This window comes from Urocampus carinirostris, chromosome 1 (genome assembly GCF_059441175.1).
Source record: "Urocampus carinirostris isolate Australia breed hairy pipefish chromosome 1, RoL_Ucar_1.0, whole genome shotgun sequence".
In the NCBI taxonomy this organism is placed as follows: Eukaryota; Metazoa; Chordata; class Actinopteri; order Syngnathiformes; family Syngnathidae; genus Urocampus; species Urocampus carinirostris.
In genome coordinates, this window is record NC_142349.1 from 8,940,476 (window position 1) to 8,959,280 (window position 18,805).

At 42.1% G+C, this 18,805-nt stretch overlaps 1 protein-coding gene across 1 annotated transcript; it reads left to right on the forward strand.

Annotated features, from left to right (window-relative positions):
• Positions 1–4,961: 4,961 nt before the first annotated feature.
• Positions 4,962–18,805, forward strand: mapk3 (mitogen-activated protein kinase 3). The gene is made up of 9 exons (XM_088321121.1): positions 4,962–5,447; positions 8,415–8,597; positions 11,545–11,734; positions 15,305–15,421; positions 15,489–15,603; positions 15,687–15,818; positions 15,876–15,985; positions 17,714–17,842; positions 17,936–18,805. Exons 1-8 carry the CDS (start codon positions 5,248–5,250, stop codon positions 17,831–17,833), a joined length of 1,167 nt encoding a protein of 388 aa, XP_088177247.1. The 5' UTR covers positions 4,962–5,247; the 3' UTR covers positions 17,834–17,842; positions 17,936–18,805.

The window sequence follows — 18,805 nt, forward strand, 5'->3', positions numbered from 1 at the left end:
CACGAGCCCAAGTTCGCCGACAGCGACGTGCATTCGCCGTAGCTGACGGGCAGTTTACTTCCTCTTCTTGACTAGGGAACATAGGGGGTTGGTACCCATACACACACTGGAAGGGGGACATTCCAGTGGATGAGCTAACCAAGGAATTGTGAGCATATTCCACCCATGCCAATTGCCGAGCCCAGGACAACGGTTCACTAGAGACCATGCAGCGAAGTGCCGTTTCCAAATCTTGGTTCACTCGTTCAGACTGACCATTGGATTGAGGGTGGAACCCTGATGAGAGGCTGACAGAGGCACCCAACAGACGACAGAACTCCTTCCAAAACGCGGATGAGAACTGGGGACCACGGTCAGAAACAATGTCCAGAGGGATGCCATGGAGGCGGAACACATGCTGCTGGACTATCAATGCAGTTTCCTTGGCGGAGGGGAGCTTCGGTAGTGCCACGAAATGGACCATCTTACTGAACCGGTCCACGATAGTTAGTACAGTCGTCATCCCCTCGGATACTGGCAACCCCGTCACAAAGTCCAAGGAGATGTGGGACCATGGGCGGCGGGGAACCGGAAGTGGATGTAACAGACCGGCCGGACGTTGGTGGGATGTTTTGTTCTGGGCGCACACTTGACAGGCGGAGACGTATTCCCTAACGTCCTTGGCCATGGTAGGCCACCAGAAGCGTCGGGACAAGAAACTGTGAGTCCGAGCCGACCCCGGATGGCAAGAAAAGTGAGAATTGTGCCCCCATTGGAGGACCTCGGACCGTAAGGGTTCGGAGACGAATAGTCGACCCTCGGGACAGGAGCTGGGACCCGCCTGATCGGGTATCGCCTCTCTGACTCGGGACTCGATATCCCAGGAGACTGCTGCCACCATACAGGAAGCTGGAAGGACCGTTGCGGGACCCTGAGGTGTGTCATTGGAACTCTGGAATTGTCGGGACAGCGCGTCGGGTTTCACATTCCGAGATCCGGGTCTGTAGGACAGAGTGAAGTTAAAGCGGGTGAAAAACAGGGCCCAACGTGACTGGCGAGGATTGAGCCGCTTGGCCGATCTAATATATTCTAAGTTCTTGTGGTCAGTCCAAACTATGAACGGCACCGTTACCCCCTCCAACCAATGCCGCCATTCCTCCAGGGCTAGCTTGACGGCCAACAACTCACGATCCCCCACGTCGTAGTTGCGTTCGGCCGGGGACAACCGCCGGGAAAAGAAGGCGCACGGGTGCATTTTCTGGTCCTTGTCCGACCGCTGGGACAGGACAGCACCCACTCCCACATCTGAGGCGTCCACCTCCACTACCAGTTGGCGTGCAGGGTCCGGTACCTGGAGTATGGGGGCCGTAGAGAAATGGGTTTTTAGACGGTTGAAAGCTGCATTAGCCTCGGAAGACCACCGAAATGGCTCTCTAGGACTGGTAAGAAGCGTGAGGGGAGCTGCCACCGAACTGTAGTTCCTGATGAACCTCCGGTAGAAATTGGCAAAACCAAGGAATTGTTGGAGTTTTTTCCGAGACTCAGGGACAGGCCAAGAGGTGACTGCTGATACCTTGGCAGGATCCATCTGAAGGGTCCCCTCCGCCACGATGTAGCCCAGGAACGAGACTGTCTTGGCGTGAAACTCGCACTTCTCTGCCTTAACAAATAAAGAGTTCTCTAGGAGACGACGGAGAACCAGCTGGACATGTTTTCGGTGTTCATCGAGGGACTTTGAGAAAATCAAGATATCGTCCAGATACACAAAAACAAAACGATTAAGCACATCTCGTAAAATGTCATTTACCAAAGATTGGAAAACAGCTGGAGCATTGGTTAATCCGAACGGCATTACCAGATACTCGTAGTGACCGTTGGGTGTGTTGAATGCCGTCTTCCATTCATCACCCTCCCGGATTCGGACTAAGTGGTAGGCGTTGCGCAGATCAAGTTTAGTGAAGACCGTGGCCCCCTGTAGAAGCTCAAATGCAGAGGCAAGCAGAGGCAAGGGATAGCGATTTTTAACCGTGATTTCATTAAGGCCCCGATAATCTATACAGGGCCGGAGTGACCCGTCCTTTTTTCCCACAAAGAAGAACCCCGCCCCAGCAGGAGAAGAGGAGGGTCGAATGATACCAGCCGCCAAGGCATCGGAAATGTACTCCTCCATGGCCTTCCTCTCGGGAATGGACAAGGAGTAGAGGCGGCCCCGAGGAGGAGCAGACCCCGGCAGGAGATCAATTGCGCAGTCATAAGGTCTATGAGGGGGCAAGGAAGAGGCCTTAGCTTTACTGAAGACCTCCCGTAGGTGGTGGTAACAGGCTGGGACCTTGGACAGATTGGGTGGAGCCCTCGTGGAAACAGGATGATTTGGGTAAGGAGCGGCTTGCAGACAGGTTTGGTGACAGTCCATGCCCCATTCAAGTATCGACCCAGTGCGCCAGTCGAAATGGGGGTTGTGTTGCACCAACCAAGGATGACCCAGGACAAGGGGTTGGTTAGGGGAGTGAAGTAAGTGAAATCGGATCTTCTCTCTGTGATTTCCAGACAACTGTAGTTCAATGGGTTCCGTTATTTGAGATACGGTGCCTAATAGGTGGCCATCCAAAGCCCGAGCTGATACCGGGTTAGGAAGGGTTTCAACAGGTATCCCCATCTTGTGTGCGAGTGACAAATCCAGGATATTTGTTTCGGCGCCAGAATCGATGAGGGCATGGAAGGGTTGAGATGTACCGGAAATAATGAGATTTGCCCGGAGAACAGGTCTATCAGTCTTGGGGGACGATAATAAAGCTGAGCTCAATCGGATGTCCCCTATATCCGACGAGCGTTGGCTTTTAACGGGCAATTGACCACCCTATGTCCCTGGCCGCCGCAGTAATAACATAGCCGTTCGGTACGCCTTCGCTGGCGTTCTTCGACGGAGAGAAAGGTGCGGTCCACCTCCATCATCTCATGAGGTGCGGTAGAATTGGTTGGGGGGTTCGGTATCTTACTAATGTCTTGACTTTGCCGGGTGATGGGTTGTCTGGGATCTTCTCTCTCTCTGCGTCTTGCCTGAACCCTACGGTCGATCCGGGCGGTCAGTTCGATAGCATTGTCAAGAGTTACCGGAGGAGCGTGGGAAACCAATTCGTCTTTGATATAACCGGACAAGCTATGGAGGTAGGCGTCGACCAGCGCCTCTTCGTTCCAGTGACTCTGGGCTGCTAGTGTGCGAAAGTCAATGGCATAGTCGGCAATGGAGCGTCTCCCCTGGCGAATGTTCAAGATTGAACGAGCAGCATCGACTGATGAGGCTCCAGAATCAAAAACTTTAATCATTTCCTGGCTAAGCAAATTAAAAGAGGTGCATGCTGTCGCCCCTCGTTCGTATTCTGCCGTTCCCCAAAGGCGGGCTCTGCCAGTCAGATGATTTATCACAAAAGCCACCTTCGCCTTTTCGTTCACAAAGGCTCGCGGTTGTAGATCAAAAATTAGTCGGCAATTTATAAGAAAGGGGCGGATCTGGGCGGGCTCTCCACTGAATCTCTCTGGCGAACCTACTCGTGGTTCAACACTGCCGACCTGATCAGAAAGGGGCGGAACTGGATCTCGTGCTCGTGTTGCCGGGGAAGCTTCGTACTGTTCAAAAAAATCTTGGTGACGTTGTACTTGCCGGACTAGTGTGGATACGTCGTGGACGATTTGTTGTATTGCGCCTTCGGTGTGTTGTAGGCGCTGTAGCGCGGATTCCTGTTCGGCATTTCCGCATCTCTCAGAGGTGGGACGAACTGTCGCTGGATCCATGCTTTGGTTCGAGTGTTCTGTCATGGAACAGAACAAGGACTCGGATCCAATAGCGTCAGTTAAAGGATTTATTGTGACAAGATTCGGTGGAGCAGGCTTGGGACGTCGAGCCTTGGCAGTGGAAAGCCTCTTGGGACGATATGGCAACTCCGTGGTGAAAACGCGTGGCGAAACGTAGCAGGTAAGTCGGTGGCCGGGACGGAAGAGTAGATCGAAAACTTTTAACAGACAAGGGTCAGGCAACGAGAATCAGACTTGGAATATACATGGGCTTGTGGTACCTTGAATGTTGGAGGTTCACTCAGGAAATGAGGAAGACACTCGAACGTCCATCTCTGGACGCTGACAGCTTATGTAGTAGACTTCCACCAATCAAGAGATCGCGTTCCAGCACACCAGCTGATTACCTCAGGTGACTCCGGTTAGGTAATCACGACATGAGGTTTATTATAAAAGAAAGTTCAAAAATTAAGTAGCTTGGACATTCACTGTCGAAGGAAAAAAATACATGCAAATATAATTATGTAGAATAATGCATTTTCTTATTCAAATTATGAATTCGTTTTCTGCATTAAATTATTTTTGGTAATACACTGATCAAAGGGATAACCACAAACCTGTCCTTTTTCATTTTCACATTTTATACTTCCTTTTTTTCTTAACTTCTTTATACAACATAATAATCCGTAATATAATGCATCAAAGCAGGTGAGCTGTTTGAGAGCCGGCTCTCTTTAGTGAGTTGAGCCGAAAAAGCCGGTTCGCTAAAAAGAGATGGACTTCCTTTCACTACATCAAACCGCTCGCTTCGTTTGCAACGAAAAAACGATACCAAGATAGAGGATTCCGCGGCGAACTCGTTTAACTTGATAGATTAAATGTTTCGTGATAGTAGGTGTATGCCGGGGATGGTACCCATAATTGACAAACTTGCGTTTTCCCGTACAGATTTTCTTGTACGTCGTACACGTCTTAAAATGCATATTAAACGTATTTTGTACGGTAAAACTGTACAGGTTGACAGGTATGTATTTGATTCGACTATAGTCGTACAGTAACAACAACTCAGAAACATATCTGGTCACGCCCACCTACGGTCGCGCTATTACATGCCGCGTGTTGGCTTGTTTTCCTCTAATAGGGAAATTAGACAGGCGGAGTTTAATTTAAAGTAACCCCAATCCTACATAACCCCGCTCAGCAATGCAGTCGTGGTTCCTAAACCTAACGCAATTGCATCACCTTAGTCCAGCACGCGCATTTACGCTCTGCGCTGAGAGCAAATTCGTGCCCGCGCACGCAATCCGTTTCCACCTCGGGTAGTGTCAAGAAGCCCCGCCACTCTTTACTCCGTCTAGCGACCGCCGCGGCCCCTGAAAGTGAAAGCCTCAACTCGAGACGTGAAAGCTTGCCGAGAGCAACGCGGCTCCCTGGGTGAAAACACAGCAGGCACGGACAGGCGCGGCTTATACAGGAAGAATGGCGGATTCGAGTAGCACCGCAGCGGTCGGGGCCGCAGCCTCCAACAACGCGACGGTTACCGGAGCGGCTGGCGACGGAGTGCCGGGGGCTGCTGGACAGAAACCTGCGTCCGAGTCCGTCAAGGGCCAGATTTTCGACGTGGGCCCCCGCTACACCAACCTGTCTTACATCGGAGAGGGAGCTTACGGAATGGTTTGGTGAGTACAGCCCCAAGACTACAACTTGCGTTTTTTCTCTCGATTGTTGGGGATTTCGTTATTGCGCATGAACACGTTTTTTAGTACACGACGTTGTGTGTCTTGTGTGCGTCGGTTGATATAAACGAGCTCGTTTTGTGGTTAGCAGGCTAGCAAAGTAGCTACAGGCGTGGCTACAAGCTTTACAGGAAACGCTGGAGAGAAGGTTGGCGCAGGGCGCAGTTTGCAGTCCAATTCAGTGCTGTTTTGTTGTTGTTGTTTGGGCCATTGACTTCACACACCTGTCAACTTATACATTTTCCTTGTATTCTAAACGTTTTTGAGTAGTTAAAACTTTGTGCGCCATATAGCAATGTTTGTACGAGGATAATAAAATAGACTGCAAAAAGCAACATTGAATTTACTGCAAATAGGGAAATAACAAGGAAAGATTCTGGAAGAGGGGTTGTTGACTTGGTAAATCAACTTGTTTACATAAAATTATGTCTGTATTTGTTCTACATAGTCTGTGTTGCTGTGAGCAAACGGGTACCGCGGTTTGTCTTCTAAGGTTTATTTTCGCTTATTATCAATTAATAACTAATTAATAATGTCCGGAGTTTGTGTGTTCTCCCCGTGCTTGCGTGGGTTTCCTTCGGGCACTCCGGTTTCCTCCCACATTCCAAAAACATGCATTTCATATTAATTGGCCGGTCCAAATTGTCCCTCGGTGTTAATGAGCGAGCAAAACGTCTGTCCCTGTGTGCCCTGCGACTGGCTGGCAACCAGTTCAGGGTGTCCCCTGCCCACTGCCCGAAGAAGCTGGGATGGGCTCCAGCACCCCCGCGATCCTACTGAGGATAAGCGGTGCTGATAATGGAGGGATTGATGGATATTAGCATATTTTTTTGCAGTATTTCTATAGGATTTCTAAAGAAGTTCTGTTGTGCTCCTACAGTATTATTGTAGTTGTTTTATTTGTTGCATTCTCGTAGTATTGTAGTATTTCTTCAGTAGTGTTTCTCTAGTAGGATTTTTTTTAGTATCGATATAATTGTATTTTAGTACCATTTCTGTAGTAAGTTGGTTGTATTTCTTTAGTATTTCTGCAATAGTATTTTTCTACTGTGGTGTTTACAAATGATTGTTGTATTTGTGTAGTACATGTACTCTTATAGTATTTCTGCAGTAGGACTTTTGTAGGATTCTTGTATTATTTCCGCAGTAGTATTGTTATATTTCTTTGGTGAAAACTAGGAAATATGCTAAAATAATTGTATGTACTCTGTAAATAAAGTCAACAAAAATATATTTTATTTGTTTTTCTATATAGTATGTCATGCTGTGAGTAAATAGATGCTCTGTTTTGTTTGTAATTTTCTTTTCACTTAACCAAAGGAATTCCAACCATTATTAAGGGGAACAATTGGCTGAGATTGACAGGTTTGAGTTGAAGTCTGAAGTTTTTCCTGAACGTGTGCAACGGACACTGTAATCCCGCCATATGATTTACAGACCAATTGCTACAAATAATCAGCTGTGTAGGAAACTGTTTTGCAGGGGATGTAAAGGCGATTTGCAACTCACACCAAGGCCTCACTTCTGCGGTTATCACAGCTGGTGATCTGCAGCCTTGTGTGGGCACGTTGAACAAAACCTGTTGCTCGCGATACGATGATCTCACTGCCAATTCACTGCTGTGATTGCAGTGGCAAGTCTGCTGAGCTGAGAACATGGCCACAAGTTACGTGGGGGGCTCTTGGGCTTGCTCCAGGAAACAATCATCGCACAGTAGAATTGTGACGACATTGACGTTCTGTTTTGGTCTGTGTCATTGCAATTTTGCTGACGTGGGTGTTTTTGACAGGCACTTTGCGCGAGGGAGAAAACACTTAGAAATACTTGTGTAAAAGAAGTATAAATGAAACTTACGAATGTCAGTTTAAAAAAAAAAAGATAAGAAATCCCATTAAGGCAGAAACGTATTTTCTGCACTATAATTTAGAACAGGCAGTAGCTCAGGAGGTAGAGCGCTTGTCTTGGGATCAAGGGATCTCTGTTAAAATCCCGGCTCGTCCGTGTTACATGTCGAAGTGTCCTTGGGTAAGACACTGAACCCCTAATACCCCCAATAAGCAGGTTAGCGCCTTACATGGCTGCAAGGCCGCTATTGGGAAATGTGGAGCACATTGTAAAGCGCTTTGGGAAGTCTTTGACTTGAAAAGCGCTATATAAATGCAGATCATTTCATTTTTCATTTTAACTCTTTGGTCTATCTAATGATAAATCAGACTTGTTTATATCTTTCAGGACTGCTTTGTTTTCTCCAACCTCTATCTTTTGTTTCTGGCATCGTGAGTAAAAATAGTCTGATGAATGATAAGATAAAATCAAAAGCCTTTTTATCTGTCATCTGTACCAATGGATGTCTAGTGGTTTGGTTGTGGCGCTCTCACCGCCGGGACCCGAGTTCGATTCCAGTTGCATACAATATTTTGTTAATTGGGTCAGGGATGTTATTCAAATAATCTATCATTGCACAAATACGGTGGTGTACCCTAACCCTGTATAGTAACATACATGAATACTGTGTGCATTTGGGATTTTTAGGCGTTTTTCTTTTAATCTATGTTTATGCTTGGAAAAAATGTCAAGAATGTTTCCATATCAGATGCATAGAACCGGAATGATCCTACACAGGTCATTATTTTAGGTGATTGTTGCACAAAATGTGCTAATGAAGATGCATTTAAACACACAATCCAGTATTGTCACGTGTTCTACCTGCTCACTTCTTACCACTACTCATACCAATGTTAGGAGAACATGCACCTACAGTTGTTCACAGAAATGCACTGTTACTGACATTCATTTAAGTAGATCATTCTTCTTCAACTCCCTTTTATCTGCTGCCTTCCTGGTATCCGGAATGAATCATGCAGCGTTGTAACATGAGCACTGATTTGTGCCTCTCTTCTCCTGGTTCAGCTCTGCTCTGGACCACATGACCAACCAGCGTGTCGCCATCAAGAAAATCAGCCCTTTTGAGCACCAGACCTACTGCCAGCGCACACTGAGAGAGATCAAGATCCTGCTTCGTTTCAACCATGAGAATATCATCGGTATCAATGACATTCTAAGGGCTCGTCACATCGACAACATGAGAGACGTGTATCCTTTGCTTTTGGGCTGTTATAATCCACTTTTCCTGTTGATCCACATGTTTGTTTTCACATACAGTGGAACCTCGGTTCTCGACCATAATCCGTTCCAAAACAGATTTGTTCAATCACCAAAATAGTTTTTCCCATTAAAAGTAATGTAAGTTGTTTTAATCCGTTTCAACACCCTGAATGTTTACCATAAAACGTAAACATGAAGCTAATCGTACGTTCGCGTTAGCGTACGGAAGATTACGCTAAAATGAACGTGTAAAAATAAAAAAAGGATAAAGAAAAGAATTATGAATAGGATTTCTTACCTTTGTGGTGGACGGTGGGGAGAGAAAAATCATCAAAAGTTTTTCAACCTTTTCCAAAACTTGCGGCAGTTGCTTGCTTATAGCACTAACTTCTTTAGCCGCATCACTCAAATTCACAGCCTCCTTATTCTTTACTATCGTACTGATAGTAGATTTAGCCATGCTGTATTCCCAAGATCAGAAACTCGTACACCTCTTTTATATTTAGGTATTATGTCTTTCTTAAAGGCAATAGTTGGGAAACAACTTTTCTTTGTTCACCTGTAGCAACGTTGCTGCTTGCAACGACCTTCTTCGGAGGCATAATTGGGGGCTAAAACACCTCTACGCCGCTCAGCATTGCACCCTCGCGTACGCACTCACGCATTACCGGCGTTCGAACTCCGATTTTTTGACGGAACAGCGAACCAAGAATTTCTCGAAGTTTTTGGTCGAACACCGATTTGTCCGAACTGAGAGGCGTTCGAAAACCGAGGTTCCACTGTATATTACTCACATCTTGTTGTAATTTAAATATATTTTCAGAGCTATTAGTTTCTGTCTTTTGGTTTTGTTGCAAGTAGTGATACATCAGCTCGGTACTAATACAAGACAGAACACTGCTCATCAGTCTAAAAGATAAAAATTACACTCTGAGTTGCCTTGAATTGAAAGTGCAACAATTCAGTACAAGACCTAACTAAATTATAGAAAGGAGTAGTTGTGTGTGGATTCAAATAAGTTAAAATACAGTAGCCTAAAGGCTATCACTTTGCAAAATTCTGATTTAAAAGTTTCTGCCTGCTTATGGCCATATCACCCTTAGAATGTCCGAGCTCCGGAAGCTAAGCATGGTTGGGCCTGCTCAGTACTTTGATGGGAGGCCGCCTGGGAATAAATAGCAGGTGCGGTAAATTGGTCATTTGGTGCACACTCTGCTGCAACAGCACTGAGTGTATTCCCCTGGTTCAGTCATTGAAAAATAATTTCCCCGAAGGCAGTGCTTCTCAATTAATATCAATATTACACTCTGTCCCTTTAAGTACTCCTCGTCATAACATTATCCTTATTACGGTTGAAGAGAATAAACACAAAGCACTATGGAGCAACTTACAATAAATACTTGTTTTTTTTTTTTTACTGTAACGGAAAATATTTAAAGTGCATCTCAAATTCAAAAATGAAATAAAAATCCTCAAACTAAACATCTTTGACCCTGTGAAACCATACGACACTGAAAATGAAATTGATAAGGGTAACATTTTTGTTTTTTAGTTTCATCGAACAAAATGACTTATCACGACATTCAAATTTTCTGTGACACATAAGTACGTTTCGAGACCTATGACATTTAGTGCGTTTTTGCCCATTACTTAAATCATTGGTCTATTTATTTTAAATTGGGGTATTTTTAAAATTCTAGATGTATATAATTCTCACTGGGGCTTTAACTGCTAATCAATTCCCTGATCATAACCAAACATCTTTTAAAACATCAACTTTACATAGATTTAAAGTTACCTCAATGTAGCTTAAAATAATGAATATTTTTTAATTTCCTAATTGTTTAATTGTAAATTTGTTAAAAACATTAAACCAGATTTCCATTGTTCAAGATAGTATTACTTTGGTGTGTCTTCCTCACAAGCAGAGGCTAAAGGTTTTCAGCACTACAAACAGACTAAAATATATTTTTTTGCGAAGGTTGCACTACAAAAAGGACCATTGATTACTGAATTTCATGCAGTAGAGCCCTTTCTTTTACTTTTATTAAACAATAAATTATACAATACATTGAAACCATCAAACATTTTACAGACCCAAGCCTTATTAAACTAAAAAGTACTGTATACTGTACCTGTGATTTTTTTTTTTTTTTTTTTTTTTTTTTTTAAACACACAACTCAACTGTTTTCCTTGCTAATGTTTTGTCATTTAAAATGGAAAACACAGAAGACGATGCAAAAGCAGTGTCATAGGAAAAGTGGACTGTGTTAATGAGGGATTAGTGTATATCTCATCACAGTGAACACTTGATCCAAAACAATTTACAAAGGTTTAAGTACAAAAATTCAGGAAACCTTCAAGTCAAGCCCTTTGCTCTTTACTCTTAGAGGTAAAAATAAATTAAAGACTGTTAATGATTGATTCTGATGAACATATACTTCAACCCTCAGATTTGGCCATCTGCATGATGACATGATGAAATAACTTTATTTATATAGGTCCTATTATACATAAAATGCAACTCCATGTTTAAAGTAAAAATCTAGTGCAGGATGGTCTTTCTATTTGTATAATGATGCACTAAGAGACTATGTGAGGCTAAACACCCTGGAAAGGCTCGTCCAGTGACCAGGACGAAAGCCCACGACCTCAGGGAGAAGTTTTAATTCGGAACCCCCTGATGGTTGAGTATTCAATTATTTGAATAAATGTCACCCATTAGACTGCACCTTTTAATGCGGCGGTATTTCTGTAGTGGCATATTTATATTTTAAATCAAAATTATTATTATTATTTTTAAATGGTTTTAATTTTAGTTTACGTCTTGGACTTTTGGTCAGCAAAAGCCTTTGATGTGGATTGTATGTAACTGTGAGCCATTATTTCTGTTTTGCCGCTATCTAATGCTCCTTGACTCGAAGGTGCCTCCAGTTACATTGTGCAGACCCTGATGGAGACGGACCTGTACAAGCTGCTCAAGAGCCAGAAGCTGAGCAATGACCACGTCTGCTATTTCCTCTACCAGATCTTGCGAGGACTCAAGTACATCCACTCTGCCAATGTGTTGCACCGGGACCTCAAACCCTCCAATCTGCTCATCAACACCACTTGTGACCTCAAGGTTAGCGTTTCTAGATGCCATCAAGAGCACGTACACAATAAGTATACTGATTGTTAAGCTGTTTGAGAGCAAGTAACCGGTATACATTGATTTACATGTACTATATAGTGCACTAGCCATTGACTTAAACTCAATTAAAATAATTCGTTGGATAATCGGATAATTATCAATTTTATATTGAAAATATTATGAAGTTAATTTAATTATGTGACAAATTACAATAAACCTAAGTAATATTGGAACAATGAAAAATACATGTTGTATTGAACATACTGTGGAGTCATTCAAAAATTGAAAAAGAAACCAATTGGACACAGTGCTCAGTCAGCAGGGACATAAATTCATAAACAAAACAGTTCATTTTTCATGTGCAGGCAATTTATTAAGATATTTAAATCAACCAAACATTATTCTATGCCCGTAAACCAAGAACGGGCTCATTAGAAGCAGAGAAGCCGTAGAACAGTAAAGAAGTATTCTGTGAATTTTGTTAAGTACATTCAGTGGTCAACTACAAAGTCTGTAACAAAAGTCTTTAATGATTCTCAGCAGTTTGAAATCAGTTTTAACAACTGACGTTCGGATTGCTTGCATTTCATTTCAAATGTTTGGTATAACGCTTAAGCTCTGTTTTAAGGCGAAATACATGCATAGAAAATGTACAATGCATGTCCTCAAAACAGTAATGGTTTACCCAAGAGCCAAGAAGAGATCCACAGGTTCAAGAGCGTTATCCATCCGGGCCCCGGTGCTGTCTTTGATCTGTGCAGCCCTTTGAGACTCTTTGTGATTAAGGGCTATACAAATAAACATGACTTGACTACTTGAATCATACCGAGGCGAGTCAGACTCTGTTTCGTTCAACTGCCCAACGTGCTTTCCTCTTTTAATGTTCCTGTATCACTGAGGTACTGCCTTCGTGTGCAAGGTCTGCATTGCACACTTTGTAAGGGCCGTATTTTTTTGTACTTAGTCGCTCCAGAGTATAGGTTACATTTTTGAGGGAAATTTATTTGATAAAATCCAACACCAAAAACATACATGTCATCTTGAAAGGCAATTGAATATAAAAATAAAATGGAGAACAGGCTAAATAAATGTACTATATACAGAGATCCCTCGGATTTTGCGGTTAATGGGGACCAAAACCACCCGTAAAAAGCCGCCAAGTAGCGTCGCACCGTCATAAAAGCCCCCAAAGTGTTTAACTTACCCGAGGATTACATCATTAGCGACTGAGAGTATACGACTGCAACAAAATAACAATCATAGTTCTACAAATAATAAAACGCTGTTGTGCATGAGCGACTCTCAGCAGAGATTATTCATGTTAAAATGTTGTGAAAGCGTGTCTGTCGTCAAAAGATAACAATGAATTCAATTGTTGACTATTATCACCAGGTTATTTCGACACACATATCCAAATATCCAACTTCTCACTTAAAGTCGTATTAAACATACTATGGTATTTTCTGGACTAAGGTGCACCATATAAGGCGGACCTTCAAAAATCGTCTTTGGCAAAATATTTTCACATACAGTATACAGCAAACAAGACTTTACGGCGCAATTAAAACTACTGTTATAGCTTGGGTTGCATCAAAAAAATCTGAAAATAATGGAAACTTATTTTACAGAACATAAACTAAGTATATGAAATCATGTCTCACCACTAAAATATTAATTCATCAATGCGTACGTTATGAAGTAGCATTTTATTCTAATTATGCATTTCCAATTTTATTTACTGTATTTTCTGACCTACAGGGCACACCTGCAGATTTCTGGCCTATTTTTACTTTTTAGGTGCGCCTAATAGTCTGGAAAATCTGGTATTTGATGAGTGTGTTTCATTTTGGTGCATGCACAGTCACACTTAGTGCTTGTTTTTCAGTGCTCTGCGTTAACAGGAGTTGAATCAAGGATATTATGTAACAAGAAAGGTGTGGTGAGCTGCTGTCATGCATCGCTTAACAAAAGAAGACAGCCATTCGGAGTGTGTTGATGAGGATTTTATTGGAGAGTCATTGTAATGTTTTTAGGGTACAACTAAAACGGTGTGGGTGTTGCATATTATTTGATTCAAAACACTGGTAAGCAAAGTTTGTGTGTGTTTGTCATTAAGCGGCAGCATTGTAAGCTGTAGACACTGCATGGTATCATAGTTTTTTTTTAGAAATAATTATCCTTTTTTGGTCTTTAAATACCATCAGATTATCCTGATTTTTGATTTGCATGACCATACTAAACTTTCCACACACGGCATTTCCTCAAAATATAAATAATTAACCCAAACATGAGTTTAGCAAGGGCAGCACGGCGGCGCAGTGGTTAGCGCGTGTGCAGGCACAGTTCTAGGGTCTTGGGAACCTCCTGTGTGGGTTCAAATCCAGCTACCGGACTTACTGTGCGGAGTTTGTATGTTCTCCCCGTGCTTGCATGAGTTTCCTCCGGGCACTCCGGTTTCCTCCCACATTCCAAAGACATGCAGTTCAGGTGGATTGGCCGGTCCAAATTGTCCCTAGGTGTGAATGAGCGAGCGAGTTGTCTGTCCCTGTGTGCCCTGCGATTGGCTCGCAACCAGTTCAGGGTGTCCCCTTCCCACTGCCTGATGATTGCTGGGATGGGCTCCAGCACCCCCACGACCCTACTGAGGATAAACGGTGCAGCTAATGAGAGATGAGTTTAGCTACTGTTTTTTTTATGAGATATAGGAATTGAATGCCTAACAAAATAAACAATCCCTAGACTGTATCAAGTATGGTATGCTTGTCTTGACACAACTCAATGATATATTAAAAGATGAAATACTGTACAATATTGAGAGTAACGGTTTAAAATAAGGAGTACTGAAAATCCATTGAACGAAAATGAATGATTTGTAAGGAGTATCATCGTGCTAAATAACACATTATTAGTGGAAAATGTTGTAGATAACTCTGAGAACTGGGTAAATAGACGTACAAAATACACTTGCAATACCCATGTAAATAAAGACACAAATATTAGAATGAAAGCATTGTTCAATAATTTAGTCATGACTGATTTGGTCCCCGGGTCATGCACTGCAAACGTGGTTTTAAAGAATTTTTTTCATTATGTTTCAAATTTGCATGCGTAGTTATATGCAAAGTAGTGGATTTGTCTGTTGGGCAGCTACCTAGCAATCTTGTAAGCTCCTATTAAGCAAACTTGAAGCTTTGGATTATCCGGAGAACAAAAGTGACAACTGTTGCCTTGGCTTTTGCATGCGGATTACTTTTGCAACAAAATATGTGTTGTCCTTTAGCGCATGTCGCCATAATCCTTTTTAATATTCTTTAATATATCATCATGGAAAATGAGGGCTTACCTAATTATCGAAATGACGTGTACATGTGATTAATCCCAATGAATCTTTCAAGAAATGAAGTATTCAAAAAACTTTTTTTTTTTTACTCCATATGTTGTTCTTTTATATTTGATGACTTGGAATAAAAGAAGCATAGTCTTTTTACCAACAAAATTAAGTTCGAATTCCATCATTTTTTTGACCAAAGGATTAACGGCATTTCATTTTTTCTCTTTAAGATTTGTGATTTTGGGCTGGCGCGGATTGCTGACCCCGAGCACGATCACACAGGATTCTTGACTGAGTATGTGGCTACGCGTTGGTACAGAGCTCCAGAAATCATGCTCAACTCTAAGGTCAGTGTGGACTGCCGTTTCTAATTGAGGAAATTTTCAGCTCTCGGGTGGTGTCTTTGTTCCTCAGGGCTACTCTAAGTCCATTGACATCTGGTCTGTGGGCTGCATCTTGGCTGAGATGTTATCAAACAAGCCCATCTTCCCCGGGAAACATTACCTTGATCAGCTTAACCACATTCTAGGTCAGTCTCTCATCTTTATGTACAAAACCAAAATGCCTGAACCAGGCAGTTTTGAAAAAATACTTGATAACTTTTCTGTGTAGGTGTCCTTGGCTCCCCATCCCAAGAGGACCTGAATTGCATCATTAACATGAAAGCCCGCAATTATCTGCAGTCTCTGCCCGAAAAACCCAAAATCCCCTGGGAGAAGCTTTTCTGCAGGGGCGACTCAAAAGGTAGATTAAGTCGAGGCCAACTTAACGAGGGTTTATCTAATGCAAGTTATAATACAGCGTTAGACCTGCTGGGCCGCATGTTGACTTTCAACCCCAACAAGCGTATCAGTGTTGAAGAGGCGCTGGCTCATCCTTATCTGGAGCAGTACTACGACCCCACTGATGAGGTATGCTAAATAAAAGGACACACAAATACATGAAAATAAAAAACTGCAGTATTCAGGTAGGAAAATATCTCACCTAAAGAGAAACTCAGCGTTTTGAAGCCATAAAGGGTGATCAACGTGAATTGTTTAGTTTCGAGGAAAAAAAGGTGTTACGGTGGAGTTGGAGGGGCTAATTTTGAGATTTGAGACTAGTTTGCCCGGGCAGGAGTACTTTACTAAGCGGGTGTAACACGCAATACATTTTATCTCATTATCACACTTTTTATTCACTGTACCAGAGACAAATGTTAGAGAATTTCAATGCTTATTTTGATCTGACAAAAAGTCGAACAAATTTGATGCTGATTTTTAACTTGAAAAATTAGGGGGGCGCAATACACACATACTGTATTTCCTCCACACTATTCTTACCTTTTTAAAGCCCTGACCCATTTTCATACTCGAGTGTTGAGTCTCCCAATATTTAAGCGGTTCAATTTGATTATCATCGTATTAAGAAGCGGTGATTTGTTCAAATGTATGCCAAAATTCTTCGAAATATTCTCCCATGCCTTTTTTTTTATTTGAAACAGGGCAGTGAGTCAAAAATTCAGAAACTGTTCAAAGTCTGAGATGAATATTTTTGTGTCATTCATCTCTTTTGAAACAAAGCTAAAAACAAACCTGTTTTTACTATTGATACATCTTTGTGTGATGCCCCTCCAGGTGCTTAGCCATCAGTTCGTGTACTGTACATTCAAAGGCTTAATTTAACAATATAAATGGAAATAAGAATTTAAACATTTAAACACTTTTAATAAAACTGTATCGAGGCATACCTCATAATGCCTGTTAACGACAATAACTGAAGGAATCTGAAATTTTGCTAACCAATATGCACACTATGCATTTCGAATTAAGTTACAACACTGTGGCTAGCTTGGCCACTCAGGTTGGTTCTGGGTTGCCAATTGAACAGGACCATTATAGATCTAATATTGAAGTTGGGAATGGAATCCCCAATAGGACATGAATAACACATGAATATGTGGGTAAATTCACTATCAGTTCCGGCAAATTATATTTAATGTTTAGTCTACATTTACTCTTATCTGATTGGTCCCCAAATGTGACTGTTTTGATTTTCTAACTCCTCTTAGCAATTGGCATGACCTGTTATGTACAGTAACTGTAAAAGGGGATCAAGGTCAATAAGTTGCATCAACTAATTCTGGAGCTTTAAAAAAAAAAAAAAAAAAAAAAAAAAAGCCCCTACTCATAACACATTCAACTTGATGATTTGCTCCAATAACCCAGGACCCGTCAGTTTGTTTTCTCAGCCCTATTTGTGATCGTTATAAAATTTGGGTATATTAAGTGAACCTCATTTGATAAATGTAAGTGTGAGTATTTACTTGGATGTTAAACATTCGTGTGTCTCCACAGATTGTATTCTCGTGCTTTTTAGCACTAGTTTTGAGTTGCACGACACAATACAGCAACATCCATTGATCAAATAACACACACACTGCCCCTTAAAAAGTATTGCTAATCGCATCTAAGCAGGTTGTGTAAATCGATACAAATGTCAGCACTGCACCACCACAATTAAGACTGTAAGCCTATAAAAATGATAGACCCCTGTTGTGTCGTGCTCCTGTTGGTGCTCAGCTATACCAGGCCTCATTCATCACTGCGTGTTTTAACAATTGTTTGATGGGCTTTACCCTTCTATTTATGCGCTTATAGCCCGTGGCGGAGGAGCCCTTTACGTTCACCATGGAGTTGGATGACCTTCCCAAGGAGAAGCTGAAGGAGCTCATTTTTGAAGAGACTGCTCGCTTCCAGGAGACTTATCAGGGCTCCTGAGACACACGAGTAAGTTCAAATAGAGCTTGTACACACTCAAAAACGTTATAATAAAAAAAAAACAACGATACAAATTAACCTTATTTTTGTCCCTTCTTTTAGTCTAAAAGAGCCTAAATAAGTGTCAACACCAACCACAGGCTATAAACCTGAGGACCCTCAGACGACATGTTTAAATAAGAAAAAAATGCATCCTCAAGAATCCAAGGAAAAGATAAACCGAAACATTAGGCTGTTTTTCTTTCAATTTCCACTGCAAGAAAGCTAAGTGTTTGATTTGGGTGGTGAGGTGAGGCCGTTGTGTCTCTCTACTCTTTCCTCTGCCCGCTTCTTCTAACAATTTTCTTCCATTTTCTGTTTCCTCTTTTTTCCAAATTCTCTCTAATCACGACCACCCAATCAATAACTTTTCTCTCCTTGGTTCTTTCCCCAGCTCTCTTGACATTCATCTCGTATGAACTTATTAACCAACATAATACTCTGTCTTGCTCCATTTCAACTTGCAATTGAGGGCTAAATGAATGGGCTGCTTACTGTGTGGCTTGATGTACATTACATATAGAAAGACATTTAAACATTTCTTTTTATTACTAGGTGGGCTTTTCACCAAATGTTTGCTTTAAAATCAATGTATTTGTATTGCCCGAGTTATCAGTGCAAACTTTTTCCCAGGCATGTTGGCTGGTTTACGTTGTTTTTTCTCTCCAAATAATGATCTTATGAATGCATGCATTCCTTAAATTAACCAAAGCGGGTGACCAATGCAAGGAACCAGCGTGGGAAGTGAACGTGAGATATGTTTTTCAACCGTTTTTGGAGCTTCTGCTCAGACTATTTGTACCAAGTTAGCCGCACTAAGATGCTGTCAGCTTAGTCGCTCATGTTGCCAAAATTCAACAAAGCTTTTGTATCCGCTCTGATGTTTTCCACAGATCATGTGCATTTACGTGGTAAATATTCTCTGAGGTTGTA